The 27,966-nt window shown below is 47.1% G+C and overlaps 1 protein-coding gene across 1 annotated transcript in view; it reads left to right on the forward strand.

The window, feature by feature from the left end:
* The window catches only part of CUNH3orf38 (chromosome unknown C3orf38 homolog), a 53,539-nt gene that overhangs the window by 17,003 nt on the left and 8,570 nt on the right, over window positions 1-27,966 (forward strand). The window contains exon 2 of the mRNA XM_086949004.1: window positions 24,133-24,332. Within this exon, the coding sequence (XP_086805130.1) occupies window positions 24,133-24,332 (200 nt within the window). The remainder of the gene's footprint in view (window positions 1-24,132; window positions 24,333-27,966) is intronic.

The following is a 27,966-nucleotide window of genomic DNA, read 5'->3' on the forward strand; positions in this document are numbered from 1 at the left end:
TAAACGTAACACAAGCACCAGACTTTATGTAGCAGCCCTTTTGCAATATCTTCTCAACTCTGGTAGGTGGGACCATCTGACTCTTTCTTTCTGTGGTAACTCTTGCAATAGCTTATCTCCTCTGGTAGGTGGCGCATTCTGCCTCTGTCGTGACTCCATCCTGCCCATGAATATGATGACAAGGAACCCCTATAAAGGTTCCAAGTATGTGCCCTGACATCGGTTCTTCTTCTGAAGACACAGATGTGGAGCTTGGCTCCTACTGATTTATTTTATATTTTTTCTTCACCAAAACGGCTCTGATTGGATTTTGCATGTGCGTGGATGTCGTACTTGAAAGCAAGGGCGTTCGCGCTGTGCAAGCATATCGGAAGCAAATGTTGGCTGCGGGCCCTCATGAAGTCCGTTTAGGGTATGTCTCGGATCCAAGCATGACTTCAACAGATGGTCCCTGTTGCATCTTAAGGCAAGTTGTATGATGCGGATTCTAAAATTGGGGTCATTTTGGTCGAGGTTGCCCTCGTTGGGTACATCCAAGCAGAAGTCGAAAAGTATGTTCTAGTTGAAGAAACAGCACAGCAGACTTCCATTGATGTCCAGTCACTTGATTCTGGGAGAGATCAGAGTGGGCACATGTGACTCAGACCTCAGCATCTAACTTGGACCCTGTGCCGAATCTGGAGGCAATGTACTCTAGATTCTCAGTCCCATCATCTACTCTTCAACAAATGGAGGCCTTCAAGGAAGCCCTGCTGCAACTATTTCAACTAGTTCTTGGCCCCTCTGGCATGCCTGCCATCCACTCGGATCTGTTAAAGGAGGTGGAGTGGGGGCACAGTCATGCTTCCACCAGCAGGTTCTCTCTGTGCTGACTGCCCACAGCTGAAGCCAGCTTGCTCTCCTGCCAGCATCATGCCTCCTAGCTTCTTTGCTTAATCCTCCTGCCCCTGTTGGGCCAGTTCTGGATCTGTCTGCGCCCTTGTCTCGGATCTAGAATAATCCTCTGCAAAGGCTCGTCCAACATCGAGACACACTATCACCAAAGCAAACACTGAAGCTGATGAGGGCGCTCCTCCAATCTTTCTTCAAAGGCAGCTGTACTGCTAAAGGAAGGAGGACATTTCCCTGTAAAAGATTTAGATGCCACACAAGGCCTCCAACATGTTTGTTATAATGAGGAGGCAGCTAATGGGTTTCCTCCAGACTCTAACATTTCTAGATTTTACTTCGGCCTTCTGAATACCAGTGGCTTGGCTAACTCTCGAATTCCCTGGATTCGTCCTCTGGCCACTTTAAGGACCAGAACTGTTCTCTGCTTCAGCAGTGGGTTGCCCTACCACAACGCATCATAAACCAACACTGGACAACCTCATTTCTTGACCTTACACCTGACTCTAGAGAACCTTATGTTGCAGGCCTCCATGAGTTGGGTGATTTACCCCCCTCGCCACCCAAAAAAATACTAATATTCCAGTTTGAGTTGTAGGCCCTGGGATTGGAGGGCACAGACACAATTTAGCTAATAAATACTAACTGGGTTGGAGAAGGCTATGAGACCCTGTGGTAGGTGTTAAGTAAATTGAACATGGGCACTAAACAGGTGATGGTATTCTTTTCTTCTTTAATCCACACGGATGAACATATAAAGATACAAGTTGAATCCAGCTTCTGAATGCCTCCAACTGCAAACCACGCCCTTGCATATCCCCCCTTCAATCCGAATACAAACAACCCACAAGCTGGCCATCCAGCCACACACACTGCACACAGTAAGTTTAAATGATCACTCGCACACAGGACACGAGTGCAGAAAACCAAGCACTCATGTCACTGTGTGCGCAAGGGGCATTAGAAACCAAAACAACAAGAGTGCGGGAGCGCACTCGTCTACGTTCAATCATATGTTATAGACACAGTACGAGCTCTCGCTGTATAGCAACCAATAAGTAACCAGAAAGTCTACTGGTAACCTGTAGACCGAATTCTGCCATAAAAGGCCGTTTATGCAGATGTACACTTAAAAAATAATTATTTAAAATACTAGACTTCTTGTAATACCAGCTATTCCACAGTTTGCAACTTCTTCTACACTGAGTGTAGTAACCCCCCTGGTTCAGCTCATATAAAAAGTGCACATTCTGTTCCCGAAGGAAAATGTTTTTTGGTTTGCCATTATTCCCTATGATGCCATAAAAATGTTTCAGTATCTCACAAATTCGCAGTTTTAATGGGATGGATCACAAATCATTGTAAAGTAACAATTTGAATGATGGTGATTGCAGTGCTCTGTTAGACGGACCGGGAGGGTCGGCCGAGGATAAGGGGAGAGGTCTCCGGGGAGAGCCGTCTCCAGCGATCGTACAGACAAGTAACTTCCCCCCCACAGACGGACACCACACCAGGTTAAGGTTTAACGATACTTTATAAGCAATTCTCTAAGTACGGTGAAATGATACAAGGAGGTCTGGACTCAGGGGTCCCCTCGATTCTGGTCTCTGGATGGGGAAAAGGGTAGCGGGACAGTCTTGTTCCCAAATGGATGGAATAGCTCTCAATCCTCGAGCTCGGCGTTCTAGATGGACGGGCCGCGGCGGAGCCAGCAGGTCCCGAGATGATTGAAGGAAGCGACGGTCCGCGGCGGAGCCAGCTGGTCCCGATGAAGATGGTGGTTACAAACGGTCCGCGGCCACGCCAGCAGGTCCCGACGACGATGAAGGTTTACGAAGGTTGCGGCAGCGCCAGCAGGCAGGACGATAGTTCGCAAGGCAGAGCTACGGCAGCGCCAATAGCCCGTCAAGGATGAGTTCTTCTCTGCGTCTCTCGACTCCAGGATACAACTGCCTTCCTGCTCTGGAGCTGCCCCAGTTAGAGGGCTGGTGCCCTTTGATGTCCGGACCCTCGCACTTGGAGGTCGGGGGGTCCGGGATGTAGGAGTCCAGACACCCAGCAGGGGGTTGGAGCCAGCGCCCGGGGAGGTTGTGGGCGAGCGGTACCTGGCGGGGGAGAGCCATCGACACCTCTTTCTCCCATTGACCTGCCAAGTAGTCCGCTCACCTCCTGGGTGGATGGTGGTGCCGGGATGTCTGAGGCCTGGCCAGGCCCAGGGTTGGGGTCGATCGGGAGCCACGCGGCCTCGTGGTGGAGGGTCCAAGATGGCGCCCAGGCTGGGTGCGCGGGCCGGTAGTGGATCGGGCCCACGAGGTCGATATGTTCAGAGGCAAGGGTCCCGGAGGGGACGGAAAACGTGAAGTGGTGGTGTGTGACACTTGAGGGGCCGGGCTCGGGCCTGGTCGGGCAGAGGGGGAGCGGCCCTTCACGTGGCCTGTCCAACATGCTCCCTGACCTTTTTCTGACTAATGTGATTCTGTGGTTTTTATGTTCCCTGATTGAGAAAGATGGCACTTAACACGGCATGTGTTCCATTCAAATACCCACACCCAGCAGTCTGATTGCTGACGAGAAAGCGCTGCAAGTAGAGTGAGGCCTTTTCTTTGTATTGTGGGGCAGTCAGTAGTTGCTATGACATATCTTGCACTGCATAATGATTCTCCTCTTTTTTTAATTACCAGACTTAACCAGATGAGGTGACGTGTGTTAGTTATCTGAAATAGTAAAGATCAGAAATTGAGGTCTGTGAGGCTTTATAATAGTAGGCAAAATTCTCTATGGGGCAGACCTATTTGAAGACTAGAGTGTAGCAAACTGTCCCTTTGAAATATTTTCAATATAAAGGGTTGGAAGGATAGGTGGATAAGATATCATTCTTAAAAGGTATTCATGAAGCTCTAGAAATGCTTAAGCCTAAGATGTGTACAATAATGAGTAGTTTCAATGTATTAGATAATACTTATTAATATCTAATGCCTGAAGCGAAGAAGTTGTTGTGTTTTGCGTCAAGTCGAGAAAAGAATCCTGCATTTTAATGTACAGACGTTCATTGGAAACAAAGCTAATAGGGTAGTGCTATCCATTGTACTGGCTCCACTCCAATCCAGATGCAAATAATTTCAAATTCAATATTGGATAAGTGCCCTAGGTCTGAAGAGGAGACAAGAGCTTCGAAACGAGTTATTTCTGGATTGACCTGTTGTTGTGGGCTCCTGTCAACTTGTGGTATGCTTTGTAAATGGGTTCTGATTCTATTGCTGTATGAGGATTCCGGGGAGGCAGTTGAAGGAAACTGGAGTACTGGACGGACCATGATTGCTCTGCTCTTTACCTTGGCAATAAAGTAGTTGCACAGCAACTTCTTTGGAATACTTACTACACCTGTGATCTACGAATATTTAAGTGGATTTTTGTGTATTAATTTGGCCATGCAATGTATTTCAAAATAATCCCTGTTTGCATCTATTTTTACTTTGGGTGACTTTCATCTTGGAGCCCACGATAACCACCTGCGGAGTCCCCCAAGGATCATCTATCAGCCCTACACTGTTCAACGTCTACATGGCCCCTCTTGCTCCTATCGTCAGATCACACGGACTCAACATCGTATCAGACGCAGACAACACGCAACTCGTCCTCTCACTATCCAACAAACCCAACATCTCGCAACACAACTTCCAGGAAGGAATGGAAGCAGTCGCCAGATGGATGAAGAATAGCTGCCTACAACTCAACACAGACAAAAGCGAAGTCCTCACCATAAGCCCACATCCTGATACCTGGAGGGACACCTGGTGGCCCCCAGCTCTCGGGAAACCACCCCCACCCAAAGACCACGCACATGACCTCGGAATCATCCTGGACTCCGAACTCCAAATGCATCGCCAGATCAACGCCGTCACCTCCTCCTACTTCCACACCCTCTGCCTCTGATGTAAACTCTCAACTGGATCCCCCTCGAACACAGGATAACCGTCACCCACGCCCTCATCAGCATCAGACAGGACTACGGCAACACACGCTATGCTGGGATCAACAAGAACCTCACCCGCAGACTCCAAATCATCCAGAACGCCGCCGCCAGACCTGTCCTAAACCTACCGTGCCACTGCCACATCGCCCAACACCTGCGGGCACTACACTGGCTCCTCATCGAGAAGAGAATCCCCTTCAAGCTTCTCACCCACGTTTACAAAGCCCTGCACATAACCGGCCCTGCCTCATGAACCATCGCCTCTCGTTGCACGCACCCCAAAGATTCCTCCGCTCAGCCCAGCTCACCCTCGCAACAGTACCACGCATCAAGAAGAGCAGAACAGAAGGACGCTCCTTCTCCTACCTCGCGGCTAAGGCTAATAACTCCCTCCCTCTCCACCTCTGCCAGACACCTACTCTGTCCAAGTTCCTTAAAGACCTCAAGACCTGGCTTTTTGATAAATCGCCATGAGCGCCCAGCCCGCTCACACCTGATAGGACAGGGATCTCCCCGCCCCTCCCCCCCCTCCCGAGCACAGAGGAGCAGCGCGCACCCCCCCTTCAGCGCCTTGATAACCTTTCGGGAGAGTAGCTGAGCTTTACCAACCCTGATTGGTTGCCTCCAAGGGTAAGAATGTCATTTTATTTTGTTACTTATTTGACACTGCCTTGCTTCCTGAGCTTTGGAAAGAAAGGGGACTATCCACGACGTGCGATTGGTGAAGGTTATTTGAGATAGCGTTGTGTAGAACTTTGTTATGCTTCCTGATAAATTTTTGCATATGGTGAGGTAAGGTTTGGAAACGGAATGGTGATACTTAATTTTTAGCTTGAAATTTTATGTATTGACAAGACAAAAAGGAACGGGTAAAATACGTGCAGCATTAACCTTATTTTCTTTAAGTGGCTGTGTTACCATAGCAAAACATTTTTTTGCATCATTAAAAGTAAAAAAGTAACAAAGTTTTTCTAGGGACGCCCTTTGGAGTCACTGGCCCAACGAGGACCTTGTCTTTTATTGTTTGATCCTGACCATGATTTTCAGCGTTGAGCTCTCTACAAGGGTGAGAAAATCATTCCAATTGTTCCGAAATTGGAATAACATCCTCCAGATGAACAGCTCCCATGCCAAAATTATGTTGGCCAACTGCCCCCATGTCCTTTAGGGGTGAAATAAAGACGCTACAGGCACCCAGCAGGAATGGGATGAGTCTCATATGGTGTATTAGAGTAAAAGTACCTTCAAAGGATTTAGTTGGCGATCTTTTAGAATTAATTATAATTTTCAATTGAAAACCCAAATAGATGACTCCAACAGTCAATAGAATTTCAGAACAAATCATAAATTTTACGATCTGCGTTAATCGGTACCGGAGTGTATGAATGTCGCTCTCGTTAGACAGAAATTGAGCCTAGCGGTCTTAGTAACGTTATGGCAGCACGTATTATTTTTCTTAAATAGCACGGATGGTCTGTGGACCTCTCTTGTGAAATTGAACTTCGTGGCCTGGTGCAGCAACATTTTTGCTGCACCAGGCCTCAAAGTTCTATTTCAATTTCTGCCACCATACACTTAAAAAAAAAACCACAACAACCTGGAGGGTATAGATTAAGGACGGTGAGTGGGAAAAGGAAAAAAAGACCCCACATACAGCCCAGTGACCTCCCAGTACGATTTTACCCGGCCCCTCCCCGTGAGAACGTAAAGTGCAGTATACGATTTCGTACCTTTTCCAGCCACGCTTCCCCCGAAGCGTGGCGGGGCGAATTGTGATTAACGTCTGCCTCCTAGATCTTCAATCTTTCTGTCCTCTCCGTCTCCTGCTTGGTCCGTTCTTTCTCCGTCTTCTTCTCGACTCGACTCTCGCTTCAACTCTCCAACTCCTCCTTCGGCTTTCGCAGCTGCAGGTTCCGCTGTTGTTTCCTTATCCGCCTCCTCCGGGTCCGATTGGGTCGCAGCCAGTGACGTCAGGACTGGGGACTCCGCCGCAGGAAAATCCCAAGCCGCGTTAAAGGGACCGTAGGAGTCCTGTGGACGGGCTAAAAACTAACAGCTGTTAATGTCCTCACCCCGTCCGTCTTCGGCCGTGGCCCCCTGACGCATCCCAACCCCGGGATTTCCCCGATCGGGGGAAAACGGAAAGCGAGATCTGTGAGGGGTCCTGCTAAGTCACTGGGCTATAAATCTTCGGTAATATCCTACCAGACCCAAAAATGCTCACAGATCCCTTTTTGTCTTGGGGTAGGGAACGGCTTGTATGGCCTCGATTTTCTTTTTCTGTTTGGGGTTCAACAAGACCGCCCCCCAGGACATAGCCAAGGTATTTAACTTTACTGAAGGCGACACAGGACTTTTTTGGCGTTAATGTGTAAGCCTGCAGTTTGAAGACTGGAGAGAATACTGCTGAGATGTATGATGTGGTCTTCCCACGTCTTACTGAAAACGAGGATGTGGTCTAGGTAAGCCGAGGCATACTCCAGATGAGGAGATAGCAAGGAATCCTTGGCTCTTTAAAAAGTTGCTGGGGCCCCATGCAACCCAAAAGAAAGGACGGTAAAGTGGAAATGGCCATAAGGAGTGGAGAATGCGGTCTTCTCCCTGTCAGCGGGGGCTAGGGGAATTTGCCAGTATCCCTTGGTGAGGCTGATGGTTGTTATATATCTGGCCTCACCAAGGCACTCTAGCAGCTCATCCACCCGAGGGAGGGGATATGCATCCTGTTTGGAGACTCTATTTACTGCTCGGAAGTCTTTGCAAAACCGTATGGAACCCCATACGCTAAAATACCTCTACTAGTCTGAGCTATGGCAGAGGAGGTGGCTGCCCGGAGGGGAAAGGCCTCCGGGTAGCGGGTGGCGTAATCCACCAACACCAGGGCGTATTGGTGTCCCCGGCCGGATTTGGGTAAGGGCCCGATAAGATCCATCCCTATCCTGTCAAAGGGGGTTCCTAGGATGGGTAAGGGATTCAAAGGGACTGGGGGTGGAACGTAAGGTTTGTGTCTCTGGCAGATCCGACATTCCTGGCAATATTTTTGGATTTGTGCGTACACCCCTGGCCAGAAGAAGTGTTGGAGGATGGCCTGTCCTGTCGTTTCAGCCCCTGAATGTCCGGCCAATAAATGGGCATGAGCGAAGAAAAGGATCTGCTCTCGAAACCCGGTTGGAACCAGCAACTGAGGGACCCCATCTGGTTTTGCCAGTCTATAAAGCAGACCGTTTTTTTTCTATAAAGGTGGGATATACTCTGGATAGAGGGTCCTGTCCATCACGGGCTATATGTCGGGCATTGGTGAGACTAACGTCGTTCAACTGGGCTGTCCTGAAGTGAGTATCCCTAGCCCAGGGTTCAGACAGAAGGAGGGAGTCATGTGTTTTTCTAATGTGTTTAAGGGCTTCAAACATAAGGGAGCTAAAACAAGGATTATCAATCCCTATGATGACCGGTTCTGGGAGAGTCGCTAAAACCCCAACCACGACCTCTGTTCCCAATCCTGAAGCACTATAGAGAGTTATCTTAGCCACGGGGTATTCTTTGACATCTCCGTGAACGCACCTAATGTAGACAGTTCTTCCGGGCAAAAGACAAGAAGGTGCGACTAACTCCTGCCTTACCACAGAGTGTTTACAACCAGAGTCCTCCCCGTACGATTTTACCCGGCCCCTCCCCGTGAGAATGTAAAGTGCAGTATACAATTTCGTACCTTTTCCAGACACGCTTCCCCAGAAGCGTGGCGGGGCACATCGTGGTATCGTCTGCCTCCTGGCTCTTCAATCTTTCTTTCCTCTCCGTCTCCTGCTTGGTCCGTTCTTCCTCCGTCTTCTTCTCGACTCGACTCTCACTGTAGCTTCAACTCTCCAACTCCTCCTTCGGCTTTCGCAGCTACAGGTTCTGCTGTTGTTTCCTTATCTGCCTTCTCCGGGTCCGATTGGGTCGCAGCCAGTGACGTCAGGACTGGGGACTCCGCCTCAGGGGAAGCCCAAGCCGCGTTAAAGGGACCGTAGGAGTCCTGTGGACGGGGTGGAAACGAACAGCTGTAAATGTCCTCACCTCGTCCGTCTTCGGCAGTGGCCCCCTGACAGCCACATCAGTTACTGCCACTGAACGAAACTACTTTGTGTTCCAATATGCTCCTTGTGAAAGAGCTTAATGCTGTCACTCACAGTGAGGCCAGCTGATACACAGAGAGAGAGAGAGAATTTTAATTAACACAAAAGGTTGTGGTTAACGCCAGACCAAATTAGGGGCCCAATTATTAAAGAAAGTCTCAAAAGTGCACCCTTGGTATGTGTCCTTGCATTAAGTGCAGCTGTATGGCTTTCGTAAATTTACAAGAATTTTCAGAAGTCGGGCAAGAAATTGTACTCCTACAAAATATTTGTGAACTGCAGTTTATCATGAGCAAAAATGCATGCGTAGATTTGCTCCTACGAAAACCTGAGTGTTTGCAAGTTCATTTTCCCTTCAACCACTTTTTTCCCCAACTCTGGAAGAAGGTTTACGTCTGCCATTGTCAGGAGTAAATTTCCAAAATTTCTCATCATGGGAAAAGATTAGAGAAGAGTTGTTGAAAACCCGTAAACATGCAAGTTAGTAGATTTGCACAGACTCAAAAGGGCATTCCAGCCCTGGAACTATTGCTTACCTCTACCTTCAGTCCCAGTATGTAGATCTGCAGAAATGTGGCAACATAAAGGGATTGCTAATATTCAAACACTACTATGGTATGAGCCCTGGTATAATCAGAAAGGCTTTACAAGAGCTCTTATATAATGGGATTGCTGCCATAATTTGTCGCCGCACCACATGGCACCAAAAGGAAAAGTGGATTTTGTTACAGGACAAGTAGATTTATGAAGCAACCTGCCCCATGGACAAGTAGATATTTTAATAAATTCCACACCCCTGAGCATTGGGCTATGCTCTTGTTGCAGCTTATTAGCATATAGGCAGTCCAGTAGTGCTCGACGAAGTAACCAGTCCCACTCCCAAACTGTGCATCCCACCATGCCTATTGTGCCTTTAGGATGTTTTGGTGGTGCTCATATTGCTGTGGCTAATGGGCATGGAGCTGCAGTATCCGCTTCTACACTGTGTATGGTAGGTACAGTGTGGGGTAAAACCAGTGGTGTGCATATTGCGCCTGAGCGTAGTCATAATACGGCTCCATATCAGGAGGGCACAAGCCTCCTTAAAGGCAGTGTCTGCACATCCCACGTTAGTCGGGTCAGCAATGTTCGCACTCTGTCGAAGAAGGCTGTAGTGAGGCGGAGAGGTATGTTAACAAATAATTTGAGAAATTTGGGATGGACCACCATCTTGTCGATAGCTATCCTTCCTGTCACATATAGTGGCAGTCTAGAATACACAGGGCCTCTGTCCTCCAGCACACAATGCCATAGTGCTCATGCCATAGCTGGGACAGATCTGCGCTGACCCAAATTTCTAGGTACCCGACCGAATCTCCAGCCCACTCAAGTGGTACTCCGTCTGGAAGTGGCCATTAGCCCCAGTCAAGGAAATGTTAGACATGGACCAGTTAATGTTTATCCCAGTGAGTTTGCCAAACTGCAAGGATGTGTGGATTTTAGGCACAAGATTATCTGACTATATGGAGAGTATTAGTATGCGCGCTGTATATAACTAGACTCCTCTTGGCATGGTGTTAACTCAGGCGGTCTGCCAGAGGTTTCCTCGCTATGGCATAAAGGATCAGATAAAATGGCCATCCCTGGATAATACCCTGTTTGCTTCAAATGGAAGAGAGAACAGTCTATTAGCGCAAAGTCTGGCAGTAAGAAATGTGTATAGGAATCCCATCCACTGGAGAAAAGTTTGATTGATGCCCAGTTGCCAAAACAACACAAACCGAAAATGCGACTTCAGTGAGTCAAACGCTTTAGTGGCTTGTTGTGTGTTCAGCTCATTATATCAATGCAAATAGAATGTGGAGGTTATGTTGTCAAACGTCCCATAATGAAGCCCGACTGGTGTGGTATTTTGATGACCTTTAGGATGGAACGGGGTTCATTGCGTATCAGAACAGTTGCATATTGAGTTTGAGAATATTGATGATTATTACTTCACCTAACGATGAGGGCAGGCTCCCTTGCTCTGTGCTTCTACATATATTGTGAGTGAATGTTGGGCCAGTGTCTTTGTGTACTCTTTATAGACCTGGGCAGTTAGCTCACCTAGTCCAGGGGACCTGTCCACGGGAAAGCTATGAATGGTCTATACTACATCTTCTACAGTGATTGGATCATCTAGGTACAGTCTTAGTGCATTGTCTAGCCATAGTAGTTGGATAGTGTCAAACTATTCAGTGAGCTTGTCTGTATGGACATCTCCTGTGGAGGAAAAGAGGGAGGTGTAATACTCAAGTAGCATCTCTGTAATGTCATAGGTGATCTGTGAGGTCGCCCCCCTCATCATTCGTCCGCTCCAGAATGTAGAAGCTACTCCATTTTTTGCTAATTAGGGCTATCCAGTGTCTTACTAGCCCTGTCCGTCAACAAAAGGAGAGACAGGGTTCAAGGGCACTCTTAGTCCCCAATCAGTAAGTACATAAACAAAGGAAGAGTGTCCGTCAGTATAGCGTTTTATATGGTGGAGATAGCACGTAAGAATATGAGGCCAGCTGTGGTTGGTCAAAGGACTGGACCAACTTTCAAGAAAAAATACATGATTTTTTCAGGAAACCCTCACTCACCCTAGTGGTGACATGCTTCATCATCGGGTCCACTGGGGAGATCGAGTACCTCCCCAGTGTGCTACGACGCCAGGAGACTGCGGAGCAGGTTTTGTGAGAGTGAAGAGTGAAAAAAAGTGTGTGGTTAAAAATGTCAGAGGTTGTCCCAAAAAATAATTTATTCACTAGTCAACTTGACATAATAAAATTAAATTAAAGACTATGTGCAGGGAAACTATCCAAAAGAAATACTGGTGTTTCCCTGTTAGGGGAAGGTCAACATGTTTCTGCCCTTTAAGTGTGTGAATTTACAGGGCTTTCGTCAGGACCAGTAAGCGAGTGTTACCTCAGCAGGTATAAGCGCGCTAAGGCCTACCCTGCCGTAGGCAGTGAAAGTTAAAAAGTAGCACTATGTGTAAAAAGGTGCGTTTAAAAGTACAAACCAAAAGGCTGGGGGATTTAGCCTCTATTGCGAGGAGCCCAGAAGTTTGTACTCAATGTGAACCACGCCCCATAGATTCAGGGGGGGGGGGTGGGAGCGACAATGGCACACCGCCCGCAATGCCCGGCACCCACTCGGCACCTAGCTGTCCCCCGCTGGATCTCGTGGATCAACGAGATCCAGCGGGGGACAGCTAGGTGCCGAGTGGGTGCCGGGCGTTGCGGGCGGTGTGCCATTGTCGCTCCCACCCCCCCCCTGAATCTATGGGGCGTGGTTCACATTGAGTACAAACTTCTGGGCTCCTCGCAATAGAGGCTAAATCCCCCAGCCTTTTGGTTTGTACTTTTAAACGCACCTTTTTACACATAGTGCTACTTTTTAACTTTCACTGCCTACGGCAGGGTAGGCCTTAGCGCGCTTATACCTGCTGAGGTAACACTCGCTTACTGGTCCTGACGAAAGCCCTGTAAATTCACACACTTAAAGGGCAGAAACATGTTGACCTTCCCCTAACAGGGAAACACCAGTATTTCTTTTGGATAGTTTCCCTGCACATAGTCTTTAATTTAATTTTATTATGTCAAGTTGACCAGTGAATAAATGATTTTTTGGGACAACTTCTGACATTTTTAACCACACACTTTTTTTCACTCTTCACTCTCACAAAACCTGCTCCGCAGTCTCCTGGCGTCGTAGCACACTGGGGAGGTACTCGATCTCCCCATTGGACCCGATGATGAAGCATGTCACCACTAGGGTGAGTGAGGGTTTCCTGAAAAAATCATGTATTTTTTCTTGAAAGTTGGTCCAGTCCTTTGACCAACCACAGCTGGCCTCATATTCTTACGTGCTATCTCCACCATATAAAACGCTATACTGACGGACACTCTTCCTTTGTTTATGTACTTACTAGCCCTGTCACCTTCATAATGTGCTTCCTTATGCACGAACCAAGTCTCTCAGCAGCATCTCGTATTGTGAAAGATTCTTTTGGAACTGTGCTAGGAGGCGTAGATCACATGATTCGAAGTATTGGAGATCTAGCTCCCAGAGCATGGACTCCAGGGTGGCCAAGTGCACCCTCAAATCTCTGAGCACCGTGGACTGTTTGGTGATACAAACCCCTAATATAAACCTTACATGCCTCCCAGAGCACCCCCGGGGAGTCTAACTTGTCAGTGTTTGTTGCAAAGTACTCTGCCATAGGGTTCGGTTATGCACCAGGAACACCGAATCTCCAAGGCAGTGACTGCCACATGAATGCACGGCTGCTTGCACATCTCTGGGTTAGCTGCAGCACGACTGGCATATGGTCAGACAATGGTGATGGCAGATGCTCGATGGTGATAGTTGGCACCTCGATGTCTCTAGTAGCCAGCCAATATTCCATGGACAAACAGGCTCCACGTACCTCAGTGACACATGTGTCTTCACTCATATGACTTTGCCTAGCTCGCCAGATATCTGAGGTTGTGTTCATTGGGCATGGTGTTAAAATGAGCTGCAGCTCATGGGTGGGGCCTGCGCACAGACTGTGATTTGTTCGGACAGGGCTCTAACACTAAGTTGATGTCTCCCTCCCATATAACTGTAGTGTGGTCAAAGGCAGTAACTTTATTTCATATCTTCCTGAAAGGCTCAGGACCACATTTTGGCCATATGTGCAGGCATTCGTGATCGCTGTGCCATAGAGTATCCCGTGTAGAATCACGTACCTTCCCTCCCTGTCACATAGGAGCCCAGGGTTCACCACTGCACCGCAACCCCTCGCACATAGGTGGAATATGTCGCCACATGCACCTCTCCCAACCAGCCAAAAGGCAGCCTCTGTCAGATTCACTTCCTGCAAGAGCGTTATGTTGAATTTGTGGTGTCGAAGATGCACAAATGTTAGCCTCACCTCTCTGGGATCGTTAGGACCTCTGATGTTCTATGTCAGTGGTTCCCAAACTTTTGACTCCTGAGGACCCCCATTGAGTCACCACTGGAAGCCGGGTACCCCCAAGCAATTTGTAGGATTGAAATTTCAAACATTAAAACAGTAATTCAGAGAAAAATAACACATATGCACACAAACAAATACTCGAGTTACTAATGATTTAAGGGCATATTTACAAGCCCCTATTACCATGGGAACACCACTTTTTGAGACGTACCCGTGGTGATAGGAGCTTTGCCTTATTTACAAGGCAGCGTTAAGCCACTTAACGTGACTTAAAGATGCCTTGTAAATCCACTTTCACCCAATGCTTAGCGTGAAAGGGTTTGGCAGTGGGTGTTGTGGTGGGCAATTCCTCTGCAACACCCATTGATTTTGACACTGCCCCCTATTTATGAGGGCAGCGTAAATGGGAAGCGGCGCCAAAATTAAGACCAGGGAAAACCTGGTCTTAACTTTTCGAAACAAGGAGAAATGCTTCATTTCTCCTTGTTTTTGCAAAACGCCTTGGATTGTTTAAGTTCAGGAAGGTGACCCTTCCTGCACATCAAAAATCTTTAAAAAAAAAAGACATTTTGTAACTTTCATGTGTGCTGCATTAAGCAGCACACATAGAAGTGACAAAATGACATTTCAAGATTGTTTATGTGCAGGAAGGGGGACCTTCCTGTACATAAACAATCTTCCCCTGTTAAGTGTAGCGCCAGTGCAGGGGAAAAGTAGGGCTGCACCATATTCTTGTAAATATGGTGCAGCCCTGCGTTTCTGAAGTGGCGGAGTGTGTTGTTAAGCCAAGGAGGCTAGCGACACTCTCCGCCACTTCTGTTGTATGTTATATTGAAAGAATTTGCAAGAAAACGAAAAAAAGTTAATGGGAAAGTTGGTGCTGCATCTCCGTGACTAACTTTTCAATGGTTGGTTTTATTTCCCAGTACAAGGCTCCTGCTCCGGCCAGGGCCAGACTGGAAACCCAAAGCAGCCCTGGCAAATGATTTCAGACCAGTCCCCATACGGTGCTCACCAAGTGCAGTGAGTGAGCCTGACCTCTACAAAGGGGGCTTTGGGAGGCTCTCCCCCTAAGAAATTTAGGAAACAATGGTGCATTCTACAACACATTTCTCTTTATATATTGAATTGTATTAGCTTTTAAAGAATAGTAAATGAAGACCTGATTATGCACAAGAATACAACAATCTTTCTGGGGGTTCTACAATGATTCCCCCACTATCACCCTTCAACAGTGCCTCCCATAGCCACTCTGTCACATGTATTTTATTTTTTATAGCATCTCTCATCCCATTGTAGGAAGTCAGAGCACTTTACATCACACACATATAGAGACAGTGAATCATACGTGTCAATCAGTGTATAGAAAATGTTACATAAGGCAAAGGGGACTGCAAGGTGTAGAATTCACGTCATTCATACTGGTAGGCATTTTTAAAGAGTGCTGGTCTGGAGAAGCACAAACTCAGGATTCAGAACATAACACTGTGGTTAGCATTGACTTTAACAATAAAAATGTATTTCCACCCAAATAAACCTTTTTAGCAGCATCAGGATAATGACAGACTGGGAAAAAACATAAGTTACTAACTTGTACCTTGCAGTTTGCAGTTTGCAAGCAGTTCTTTGGTGACAGTTTATAGGACCCTCTGCTAGATTACGATTGTCACTTAAGAACTGCACTGTAACTAAAGAATCACTCTGACAATAGCAGTAACCCACTGACCTATGCATATAAAATACTGTTTTTTAAAATGCATGGTACACATTCTTTGCAGTAGGCATATTAACCATCTGTGCTACATTAATTAAGTCAAAGCTGCCACTGGACAAAAACTCATGTCTTTCCAGCAAGGACATTAATCACTGTCGTTATCTTGACACTTTTATTGTTCTTTGAAAACTGCTAATTAAACAAGATACTTTGCAGTGCTTTTAAAACTGCTGCCTGGACCCCCTGGGAATATGTCGGGGACCCCGATGGGTCGGCGGACCACAGTTTGGGAAACACTGTTCTATGTCATTGTATATGTGTGTCATGTTGGAAGTAAAGAGTAGTCTGCCTTGACAGTGTATTCTGTAAACGTGGGACCCTAAAACAGCTGTGTGCAACTATAGGTCAATCTGCAAGTTTTGTTGCACCTTGTTGCGCATGTTGAAGAACATGCCCCTAGATAGTAACAGCAAACTAAAACATAAACACATTGGAACAGTCCACTGGGCAGTGCAGCAAGTCAGATTGCTACCCCATCTCGAGATAGAGAGATGTGCATTGACAGCAAGAATAAGGGCAGTTAGCTGTAACACTGCATTGTGCGAGTCCATGTTGAATTCGGAGAGGTCAATCTCCATGGTGAAGCATCAGGAATCTCTAAAGTCCGGGGCTCAGTGCAGACTCTTGGCTCCGGCCTCTGACACAATGAACAGTCCTTACATATAATCTTTATAACTAAGAGGACTTTCAGGATCCTCTTCACCGTTGAGGTTTCTCTGTGTGTTTTCATGCTTGCTTGTGGGGTTTGTGAAGATTTGAGCTTTACCATTTGACTTGACTTGCAGGTTCGCCGGATAAAGCAAAGCAAACCGTACGCCCTTCTTCAGCAGCATTTATTTTGTTTGGAAAAGCTCTCTGCAGGCAGCCTGGACAGCAAGAGTAAAGTCAGGGTAAATGGAGATTTTATTTCACTGATATTGAATATCTCCTGCCTCTCTGTTCCGAGCCGTAGGATGTTGTCTTAAATCCCCGTAGTGTAGCATACAAGCATTAATTGGACAGGATAGACCCCAGGGACCGATGTGCTCGCTCTGCCCAAAAGAGGGCTGTGAGACGGTCTCCAAATATTGTCCGCAGAATGAATCAACATAATTCTCTACCATGGTGATGAAAGTACACTCAGGCAACCCAAGGATTCTGAAGATGTTCCTCTCCTGGAGCAAGCTTACAGGTCTTTTTTAGTTGTTTATGTGCAGTGATCCCATCCTTTGCATCGTATACTCTGTGTTCAAGTTGTCCCAATTGATCATCATGCTATGCGGGTGGTCCCCCTCGCGGTTTAACCAATTATAGTGTCATAGTGTCAATCTTAGAATCCATTGTCCTGAGACTGCTGCGGATGTCAGCCAGCAAAGGTTTAAGATCCATGATCACAGTAGAGTTGTCCTGGTCCGCAGTAGCCTGGGCCCCACCTTTGTGATCTGCACCCCCGGGCTAGGTGAGGGCTTTTTTTTTTCTTCAAATGTCAGTTTAGGTTGTTGGCTTATTAGTTTTCCCCATCTTCGCGTCCTGTGTCATCCATGGGGGAATCTCAGGATCGTCAGGGGGCAGTTCGGTGGGTGGATGTTTGTTGTGTGGTCCCCAACAAAGGCCTGTGGGCACAATCAGGCCCATAAGTCTTCGTGGCGGACATGGCAGGAGTCCACAGTGGCCACCCATGCTGAAGTCTTACATAGGGGACATGTCAGGAGGCGGGGCCTAGGTCTTAGGTCCTGCGTTAGGTCCTGGCGTTCATCAAGCCGCAAGTGCTGCACCACCGCTGCAAATTTTCCTCCCCACGCTCTCTGGGGGTGCAGAATCTGTGCTCTCCTCACCAGCGAAACGAGGCCTCTAACAATGTAGACCCTACTCCCATCCCAGCAAGGCCAGGAGAACGAAGCATGCCTGGCAGATGCATTGGTTTCGAGAGGGCCCAGGAATCACAGCAAGTCTGGTATCTGGTTGTTTTTATAGGGGGGGGTGGAGCAAAAGCCATCCTCATTCGCCACATCTCCACCCTTACTCGTTTGTGTGGGCACCCGTGCCGGGTCTGGTGCACACAGCAGCCCTCTCCAGCCCTGATGAGCTGCTATTCCCCAGGGCGAGCGCATACAGCTTCAGAGCTTCCTACTGTGATCGGGTGGTGGAAAGGAGGGCAATGATCTCTGATCTTGGCATGAACTCTGCAGCTGCCCCGCTGCGCTATTCTCAGTCAGCCCACCACTGCTGATTCGAAGGTCGCCCTGCACTCCGCCTCCAGCGGGCTGCTGCTTACTTTTTCTTTTTTAATGGGATGCAATCGCTGCTCATGGGGCCTGCAACATAGGATCCTTAGCAAAAAGCTGGACGTCTCACTAGTTTTAACTTGATTTTTATTTTTTTTTTAAACCTTTATTATCAAATGCACAGTACACAGCGCCTGCCTACAACCCGATCGGGCCGGCCGCTATGACAATCGACAGAGTAATCAACCACATTACGTTGCGGACAAAGCCATAAATCGCTTCATTATGGTGTAGTGGCATAAAACATCATAAAAAGGATCACAGAGGTTTCATTTTATAATTTTGATGAAGTTCAAACAAACAAACAAACAACAGAAACACTCACATGGTGAAAACAATATCTAGAGCATGGGAGGGGGGAAAAGGGGAACCCAATCTCTAAGAATAAAAACAGTTCTCCAAGGGGCGGGGAGATGGCGAAAAGGAGCATTAAAAAGGAATGGTAGCCAGTCTAAGGGAACGTCAATTACGGGGACGAGGGAATGTTAGCAGTGTAATCAAGTGGTGGGGTACAGATGTCTCCGCGGTATTCGTTCCATTGTGACCAGATCCTACCCCATTTCTTGGGACGGCCCCGAGCCTCATATACTGTCTTTTCCCGAAACATGCACCAATCCATGTTATCTTTCCGGGCACTTATTCCAGGTGGTCTGTGGGAGCTCCAGAGTTGCGCTATATCCCTCTTGGCAACCATGCTGCCCAGGGTGATCCAAAAGGCCTGAGCGGCTGTACAATCCGTAGGTTCCCACACATTAAGCAGGCAGCGCCTCGCCTCAGGAAGGAGGGAGACCCCAGTGACTCGTCCCATAACATCATGCACTCTAGACCAGAAAGCGGAAATAACCGGACATTCCCATAGAATGTGAAGAAAGGTGCCATCCATACCACAGCCACGCCCACGCCCACACAACCCATCAGTTGAAAAGCCCATCCGAACCAGACGCATACCAGTCATATAGACTCGGTGGAGGATCTTCAATTGCACAAAACAAAGTCGAGCCGGAATAGCCACCTCCTTGGGGGAGGAAATCGCTATTTGCCAGTCCTCGTCATCCAATTCGAGGCCATCCGCTGTCCAAGAGGCCCTGAGTTTCACCAGAAGATCAGCCCTGGTGTTAATGAGCTTTTTATAAATTAGAGAAATCGTACTGTCCGGCACATGGCCGTCCAGAATACGATCCTCCAGCGGGGACGCCTGGGGGACTTCCGTCCCAGGGGGAAAAGCAGAGAGCAGGGCGTGACGCACCTGAAGATAACGAAAATACTCCTTATTGTCCAGTTGATACTCTACCTTCAGGGTCTCAAAGGACTTTACTGTGCCTCTGGCCCAAAGATCCTCCACCTTGCTAATACCGATCATGTCCCATCTGTCAAAACCTTTCGTCCGCCACAGGCTGCCCAGCCGCTCAGTCATACAACGGGGTCATGCGCGTCAATCTATCATTCCAACCTGTGGCCACAGTCTCATCCTTCCATGCACGCACGGCGCATTTCGTAGGTCCAGTCAGGAGTCGGAGTGGTGCCTTCGAGTATAAGGCCCTATTGAAGTTACCGCCCGGCAACAGGAGTTTATCCATAGCGAAAGCGGGAGTGGGCCCTGGGGAATACGTCACATGGTTAATCGCACTCAATTGTGAGGCCCAGTAATAACGCCTAATGTCCGGCAGGGCAATGCCACCATCGTACCATGGGAGCGTGAGTTTAGATAGGGAGATACGAGCTCGTCCGTCCCAAATTAACTGCCTCTGAAGGCCCTCAACCTCACGGAAGTAACTGGAGGGAACAGGGTAAAAAAAAATTCTGTAAGGCATACAAAAACCTAGGGAGGGACATCATTTTAAAAAGTGCCACCCGTCCCAGTGGAGATAGAGGCAAGCCACGCCACCTCCGTACATCCTGCTTAAGGCGACGGAGAGGAGCATAGAGATTACGGTCATAACGCACTGTGGAGTCCGTAGAAATAAAAATTCCCAAATATTTGAAGCCAATATCTGCCACTTGGATCGGGAATCTACGAGGTAGCGGAGGCAACACCCCCGCTATAACATAGACACACGATTTGGTCCAATTAATAACGAGCCCGGAGTTCTTCCCAAAAGAGGTGAGAACATCGAAGAGCACGTTGAGGGACTTCTGAGGTGAGGTGAAATAAAGAAGAATATCGTCAGCGTATAGCGAGACGCGATCCTCCAGGTTTGGTGTCCACTGGATCCCCTTAATCAAGGGCTCCCATCGAAGCCACGCCGCGAGTGGTTCCACTGCCAATGCGAAGAGAAGTGGAGAGAGCGGGCACCCCTGACGTGTGCCACGTCCCATTGTAAACGATTCAGAAACCCTGCCATTAACTACAACTTGGGCCAACGGTTGTTCATATAGGAGCCGCACCCACGCAATAAAGCTAGGGCCAAAACCAAACTTGGAAAGGGCCGCCCACAAATATGGCCACTCAATGGTGTCGAAGGCCATCGTGGCATCCAGGGAGGCCACGACAGCAGGTTCAGTAAGAGTCTCAGCTCTCGCGAGAACGCCGTAGAGTCTATGAAGATTGAGCGCTGTATTCCGATGGGGAATAAAACCGGACTGATCCGGATGGATCAAGTCGCAGATCACTGTCAGTAAACGATTAGCAAGGACCTTGGCCAGAATCTTAGGCTCGGCGTTGAGCAACGAGATGGGGCGATAAGAGGTGCATCGATCACGAGGCTTGCCATCCTTGTAGATGACTACTATGGTAGCAAGACGCTGGTCGGAAGGGAGGACGCCCGCTTCGAATGCATCAACAAACATGCGCAGATGGGCCGCCATTTTGTCCGGTCGCAGCTTGTATAACTCGATAGGTAAACCGTTGGGCCCCATTGCTTTGCCTGATCGCAAGGACCTAATGGCAATAGCGATCTCATCCACTGTGATAGGTGCGTCTAGAGCTGATCTATCATCCTCCGACACACAGGGCAGCGCAATATCGCGCAAAAGCAAGTGAGAGTCCGCCTCATCTCGGTCACTCACAGATCGGTATACTGTTTGAAAATGGTCCACAAAACATTCAACAATCTCCCCTGGATCAGTCACACACACACACTAGTCTCACGGGTTATTACGGGTACCGCACGATTCAGTCTCTCAGATTTGTCTAACCACGCCAAAAGCTTACTAGCCTTATCACCCACATCATAAAGCCGGCCCAGCTGATTCATACGCATCACTTTAGCAGCGTCAGTTACCAAGGCTCTATAGTCTGCCTGTTTCAGCGCTAAGGAGTGCAAAATTGCAGGTGTATCATCACCACCCAACTCACTTTCAAGCGTAGTAATTTCCGCCTCAAGAGCTGTCACAGTTTGTCTCCTAGCCTTCCTATCAGCCGCAATAAGGGACTACGCGGAACCCCGTATAACGGTTTTGAAAGCCTCCCACAAAGTCGTAGGGGAAGCGACTGATCTCTCATTCTCATCAAAATAACAGTCAATTGCCTTAACCAGGTCCGAGCGAAGCTGAGGATTCCTAAAGTGCCAGGGATGAATAGGAGGGACCCTACCTCCAGAAGAGCCTCCCACCGAAACCTCCAGTAGCAGGGGGGAATGGTCAGAGATACCCCTAGGGAGATGCCGGACCTCACGCACCAAGGAAGTGTTAGCAGTTAGCATCAGAAAATAATCAATCCTCGAGAGGCTGCCGTGGGCACCAGAATGAAAAGTGTACTGAGTTTGTGTGGGGTGCAACATCCGCCAGACATCCACTAACCCAAAAGTCTCAATCAGCCACATCTGGGACAACGGCAGAACCCTAGGGGGTAGCCGGTCACTCGCCCGAAACCACCGAATTGAAGTCCCCGCCCATTATAAGGACACCATCCGGAAGCCCTAGAAGAGTCTTGCCAAGGTCAGCATAAGTGGTAGCCTGGAGTCCCGGAGGAACATAAACAGCAACCATTACAATCAGCCTCCCCTCCCATCTCCCCGAAGCAGCAGCATATCTACCCCGATCGTCGAGAGCGACTTTATCTATCTCAAGGGGCAAGGAGGATTTCACCATTATACCAACCCCCCGGGAACCGGATGTAAAACCAGCGTGTGCCACCAGTCGGTATCCTCGGCGATCTAGGGCTTTACAAGCATTCCCTATCAAGTGGGTCTCCTGGAGTAAAACTACATCAGGGGAATGGCGTCTAATAAATTGAAGCACAATACCACGCTTAATCCTGTCTCCCAGACCATTAACGTTCCAAGACTGCACTTTCATGTCAGCCCTCCCCATCCCTGTAAGACCCCCAAACCATCCCCTCCCAGAACCTCAGAGCAAGGATACAAGCAGAAGAAAAAGTACCATGTGAGAAACAAAACATAGAACACAAAAATCGACCAAACCCCCCCCCCCCCACCCCCCAACCAAGAACCCGTTACAACACCCTGCACCCCTGCTGACTTATAAGCCACCCCAAACTGCAGTGTGCCTGTCGCCCCTTCAGAAAATCTACACAAAGAACCCCTGAGGAGGAAGGGAGAGACAACCCCATCCCGCCCCACTCCTGGGCCTAACAGTGAAAGCTTATAGAAAATACTCTGCAAATAGTTACGACCCAGAATCGGACCTCAGGACCCAAATGTCATTCCTGTGCCGATGCACCTCCGTCCGCGCCTCCGGGGCCCCCGCTCTCGGTGTCCTCCTTAGGCAATGAATCCAGCCAGTCGCTGACACTGTCCGGTTGATCAAAAAAGAAAGTACGTTCTCTATACTCGACGCGAAGGCGAGCTGGAAACCGCATCGCATATTAAAGTCCCAAGTCCCTCAGTCGACGTTTCACTCCCAGGAATCCCGATCTTTGCCGCTGCACTTGAGGAGTGAAGTCAGGGTAGATAGAAATGAAGCTGTTCTCAAATTTCAGCGGGCCATGCCTGCGAGAGTTTTAACTTGATTAATGCAAATTCCGGCAGGACTGAAAGCCATAGAGTTGTTTGTGCCAAGTCTTGGGTGAAGGTGTATTCACGCAATTTAAATTGTGGGCTTTGGGTGCACACTGATCTGGTTACTCTCCAGATTGGTGAGCTAGTATGTCTGTTGTCTGTAGATGTCGAAGGAGTCTATTGTCATATCCTCTGTTGTCATTCGGGATGCACCCTGCACAAAACAGCTGAGCACACAGGGTGAGGCTTCGAGTCTGTAATTTGGTTAAGCTAAAATCAGGCTCTTGAAACCGCTGAAGGCCATCATCGGACTCTTTCCGTCCCAAGTAAAGATGCCAGGCCAGGACTGTCTCTGCAGTCCCATTGCTGCAAATACAGTGGACAAAAGGCTTGTGACACACTACGTCATGTGGCAAGCGTAGCCAGTGCTAACTTGTTAACTAACAGTAAGTTGTTTTTTTGTAGTTTTGAGTTTACAAGTAGGCATGTTAATGCACAAATCCTAGCATACTCCATGCAGATGGCTAAAATGGCGGTGTGGCAAAAGGTATTACGCACACTATGGGCCTATTTTGCATGTATGCACACATGTTCATTACTGAATTGCTTGTGTGTTATTTTTTATTTAAAAACATTCTAAAAAAAAAAAAAACACCAGAGGCCAAATGTGCTCCGATAGCAGAAATATTCCATAAGAGTGGTTTGTGATGAGATAATCCTTGCATTTAAGCATATCATAATAGTAATTTAGAGTAATTCAGTAAAAAGGCAGGAATATACCTCATCTGCATTTGGAGGACACGCATAGGCTGGGTGATACTGGTATACAGATTCTGAAAGCCTTACAAATACTAGATCCATTTTAGGCCTTCAGGTGCTTGATGTTGCTGTAAGTGCACAGCTCGAGAAATGGGGTACAGTTATTGGGAAACTCACTTAGCTGTTCCATGCCACAGGCAGAAGAAAGTATTCTCTTTTCCCATCCATGTGCAGTGCCTCGTTCACAGGTGCCAAATGTGGTGGGCGGACGGACAGATTGGCAAGTTAAGGATCTCTTGCAACTGGAGCTTCGCCCAGCTACTAAAGTAAAGCTCTTTTCAGCCCTTAACGTACAATGGTGGCGGCTAGGCAGAGAATCCAGCTGCAAGCATTCTACCTGCATTTAGTTATTAGAAATGTGATAAAGTGTATGTTCTTTCTCTAGATGTTAGAGTGGTCTTGTGTTCTTACCCTTCAATTATGTTGTCATTACAGAAGCACTAAATGTGATACTAACATACAGTGAGAGTGCTGGAGAACTTCTGAAGCGGAAAAAGGTTAATCGGGACTGTATTTTCAAGTACCTGGCAAAGCACAATGTTATAGTACCACCTTCGTCTGAAAAATATCAACTCATCCAGCGGACATTGGAACACTGGAAAGCAGCGGAGAGCATTGCAAAGCCAGTGACACAGGTACGGCCAGTCGATAGCTTAAAGGTATTCCTGTACTTTACGTGTGGCCACATGAATGAAGATAAATGGACTTGCTTGGTGGTATGGTAGTACCTTTTAATTACGGTTGCCACTCATGAAAGTGTAAGCATGACTGGGAGATAGGGATGAGGTAGATGGCTTGGAAGCAAGCAAACAAAAGGTAAAGGAACACTGCCCTTCTGCACTGGCAAGAATAGGATCTGTATAGGGTCTACACATCCTAGTGTGTGTACTAACTGGGAGATGGTGTATAATGGTTAGTGAGGTGTTAGAGAATGAGATGTTAAGGATGTTAGGTGTGTAGGCTGGGTGTCAGCCTGAAATTGTAGTTGATGACGGATGCAGCCTTGACCAGGCTTGTACTGCTTATGCAGAAACTTTAAGGAGTCCATGAAGAGGTTCCTGCACCCCAATGTGTGTCATACCCATGTTCTATGAAGACGTTCCTTGGTCACAATACACTTTGCTGATGAGTTAATTATGGGAATGCTCTATGAATAGATGTGTGAAACATGTAGAAGCTTTTCCAGGCTAAGATTGCTGGACCATAAAGGTGATGGTACTTGTACTGGTAAGTGTCTAGTCATGGAGTTCTGCTCAAGTTTGCGTTCGAGCTGCGTGAACGTCTGGTGCCCTGCAGGGGGTGTCCATAGTTGTTTGGTGTATGGCACCCAGCACTATTTTGTAACTAGAACTATTTAAAACCGTATCCATCTCTGTATAAGGGGACAGATTTGTTTTCATGTTTCTTTGCACAGCACTAGCTCTTTGTAATATGTTGGTGTTTATTTCCAGCAGTGCCAGCCATAAACATTTGGGGTAAGTTTAGATCAAGGTGACCAAAGTTGGAATACTGTGTGCAGTAGAAAGCCAAATACTGCAGTGAATTGATGTTAACCAGTTGTTTTGATGTGTGGGGAGAGGAGTGGACCGCAAGAGCGATTTGAGTGTGGCTACATGTCTTCCTTGCAGTTGAATATGGAGTAGTCAGTTTGCTCAATCAGCATGTCTGGTATCACTGGCTTTAATGAGTATGTATGGATAAGTGTATTTGTGTGTGAAATGGGAACGCTCACCAAAGTACGGCTGGGAGTTCAGTAGACGCTGTCTTCATTCTGGGCTAAGGAAGTGAATGATGCCCACAATACCCTAAAGGAAGATAAACTGTTCCTAGTGAGGGGATATTTTCAGCACTCCTTATTGAATAAGAGCCGAATGTCCTCTTCTAAAGTTCTGCAGGATTGAATATCTTTGGTTGCTTGCCATTTTTTTTTTTACTAATCGGGATCTGATCTCTTGTTGAGACCCCAGCATTAGGAAGAATAGGCAGTAGCTTCTGGCACGGCCATTGACTGCTGCATTACAGGACAGTGACCTTGATAAGAGAAACCTTTTCCCTGCCTGATCCAGAAAAGGTGGACCATGAGTGAATGACCCATTACTCCTGTAGATGAGTTGATGTTAGGTTCCAGATTTCCTTGGGGAGACCTTCTTGGTATCTTCACTTGTTGTCACAGAGTAACTCCTACCAATCTTCTAAGGAAGAAAAATTAGACCCATTTAGACATGCACTGAATTTGCATGGGTTTCTGACTTCTAAAGGGGTGCGTGGAAATTTACTCAAACAATTTTGTTGGTATACTTGTCCAAGTGCTCTCCTAATAATTGTAGTTGCATACGTTCTTTAACTGTTCTCTACGGTAAGTGATTTCCTCTTCCTGTTCACTCCCTTGAATATGGAAATTTTCCTTCTCTTTTTGACCTGGACTAACTTGTCCAGTTGTAGTAGTATCTATATTACTATGGTACAAAATGATGAGTAAAATATTTGCAAATGCTCATAAAGTTAGCTTTAGTGTGGCTGTTCACTGCATTTTGTGTGGCCACAAATGGGTCTCCAACCCACACCTTGTTTGTATGTGTAAACTTAGTTCTACGAGCAAACTTGGTGCCAAGGAAACCGATTGCTTCCATAAAAAGTTCAATCTACTAAATGAGGCTTAGGTGCGAAATAACATTTATCACTCTGGCCCTTGATTCGTAGTTTCCAGCATAGACCATTCTTATGCAAGCAACTCCCAATCGATTATTTTGACTAGGAGCCTTCAAACCCGATTAACATGGGCTGTGAAGTTGTCAGCATTACGGGAACTGTATGCACTAGTCATAGAGGCTTCTGAAGTAAAGACTTTTAAGAAAATATTTTTACGCGGAAGAGCCACCTCCCTATCTCTCACCAGGGACTCCATTAGCAAGATTCATTCTGGAGCAGATCCTGACCACCATTTATATTCTTACGTATATACCTTGGCACGTTAGCATTCCTTCTTTTTTCATAATCTTTATAACGCCGATGGTTCATTTATTCTAGGTCATTTGGTCGCAACATTTTATTTTTACAAGTTACTTTGATTGTAAACATGGGGATGGTGCTTAAATTATGTCTCGGTTAGTTCTAATTCTTTGACTGTGCCTCACTCTATATTAAGAGTTTTGAGCTCTGCTTGTTGATGAAGAGAGGAAGTGTTGTTAGGAAGACGGTGTTGCTGTTTTGGACTGATTGTCAAAATTTGATTTTGTTGGGAGTTCTGTCCTAGCACTCACTAGTACACTTATTAGCTTATCCAGACAGAGCGCATTCTTGGTGCAGTGAATCGAGGAAAACAGAAAGGACAACTTGCCCGCTGATTACACTACCTCAAGAAAGACTATACATTTCTTGGTGCTAATGGAAGCATTTTGCACAGTTGTATGGCCAGTAAACTGAATGAAGTATCTATCCCCACAGTGGGCATGCTTAAATTGGAGGTTTTAAGCAACAATTGTGTGCTCTACTTCACTGTTCTTGCAGGGGCATAGGGAATCATGCAGCTCCAAAGAAAGGCATGACCAGTTGGTCAAACTCGTGAGGCAGAGGGCTTTCAACTGGCTTAAGTGGGAATGAGTACAAAACCCACAGGTAGCTGAATTATGATCCACCTATGCTGTCCGCACACCAACATCACTGCCTAGTGCAAAGGATTTTGAATCTTGGCAGTGATGCACTCTGGCATGTCATGTTCACATTTTATCATGGCGGCAACTTCTACTTAAGGTACCTTACCATCTTTGAACTGTTTCCCTAATATCAATCTGTTGAAATGTTTGTAAAAAAAGACAGTGTCTTAAATTTTAAGCACGAGCTGACTTTCAACAGGATTGTACCGAATTCCCCCCCCCCCCCCCCCCCTTCCCCCCATAAATCTGATTCATGCAATATAGTGCTTATTTTGAATGGTTGAATAACACGAAAAAATGTTGTTCCTATAAATCTGTTTTAAACATTGGATACACTTTTTATAAATGGGGCCAGTTCTTCCAACCTCTTTATAACCACCTAGCACTATCAATCATGTGACCCGGACGAAAGCCTCTGGCCGAAACGCGTAGGTTGTTTGTTTGCTCCTGATGTATGTAGCACTTTGGAATGGAAAATATTTGGGGAAAGAAATAGAAATGAAGATGAACGCTTGAAAACAACTACGACTTGCCTCAGTGTTGCTGCTCTGGAATTCGTTGCAGCATTATATATATATATATATATATATATATATATATATATATATATATATAT

Source organism: Lissotriton vulgaris, unplaced genomic scaffold (genome assembly GCF_964263255.1).
Source record: "Lissotriton vulgaris unplaced genomic scaffold, aLisVul1.2 SCAFFOLD_1028, whole genome shotgun sequence".
Taxonomy (NCBI): Eukaryota; Metazoa; Chordata; class Amphibia; order Caudata; family Salamandridae; genus Lissotriton; species Lissotriton vulgaris.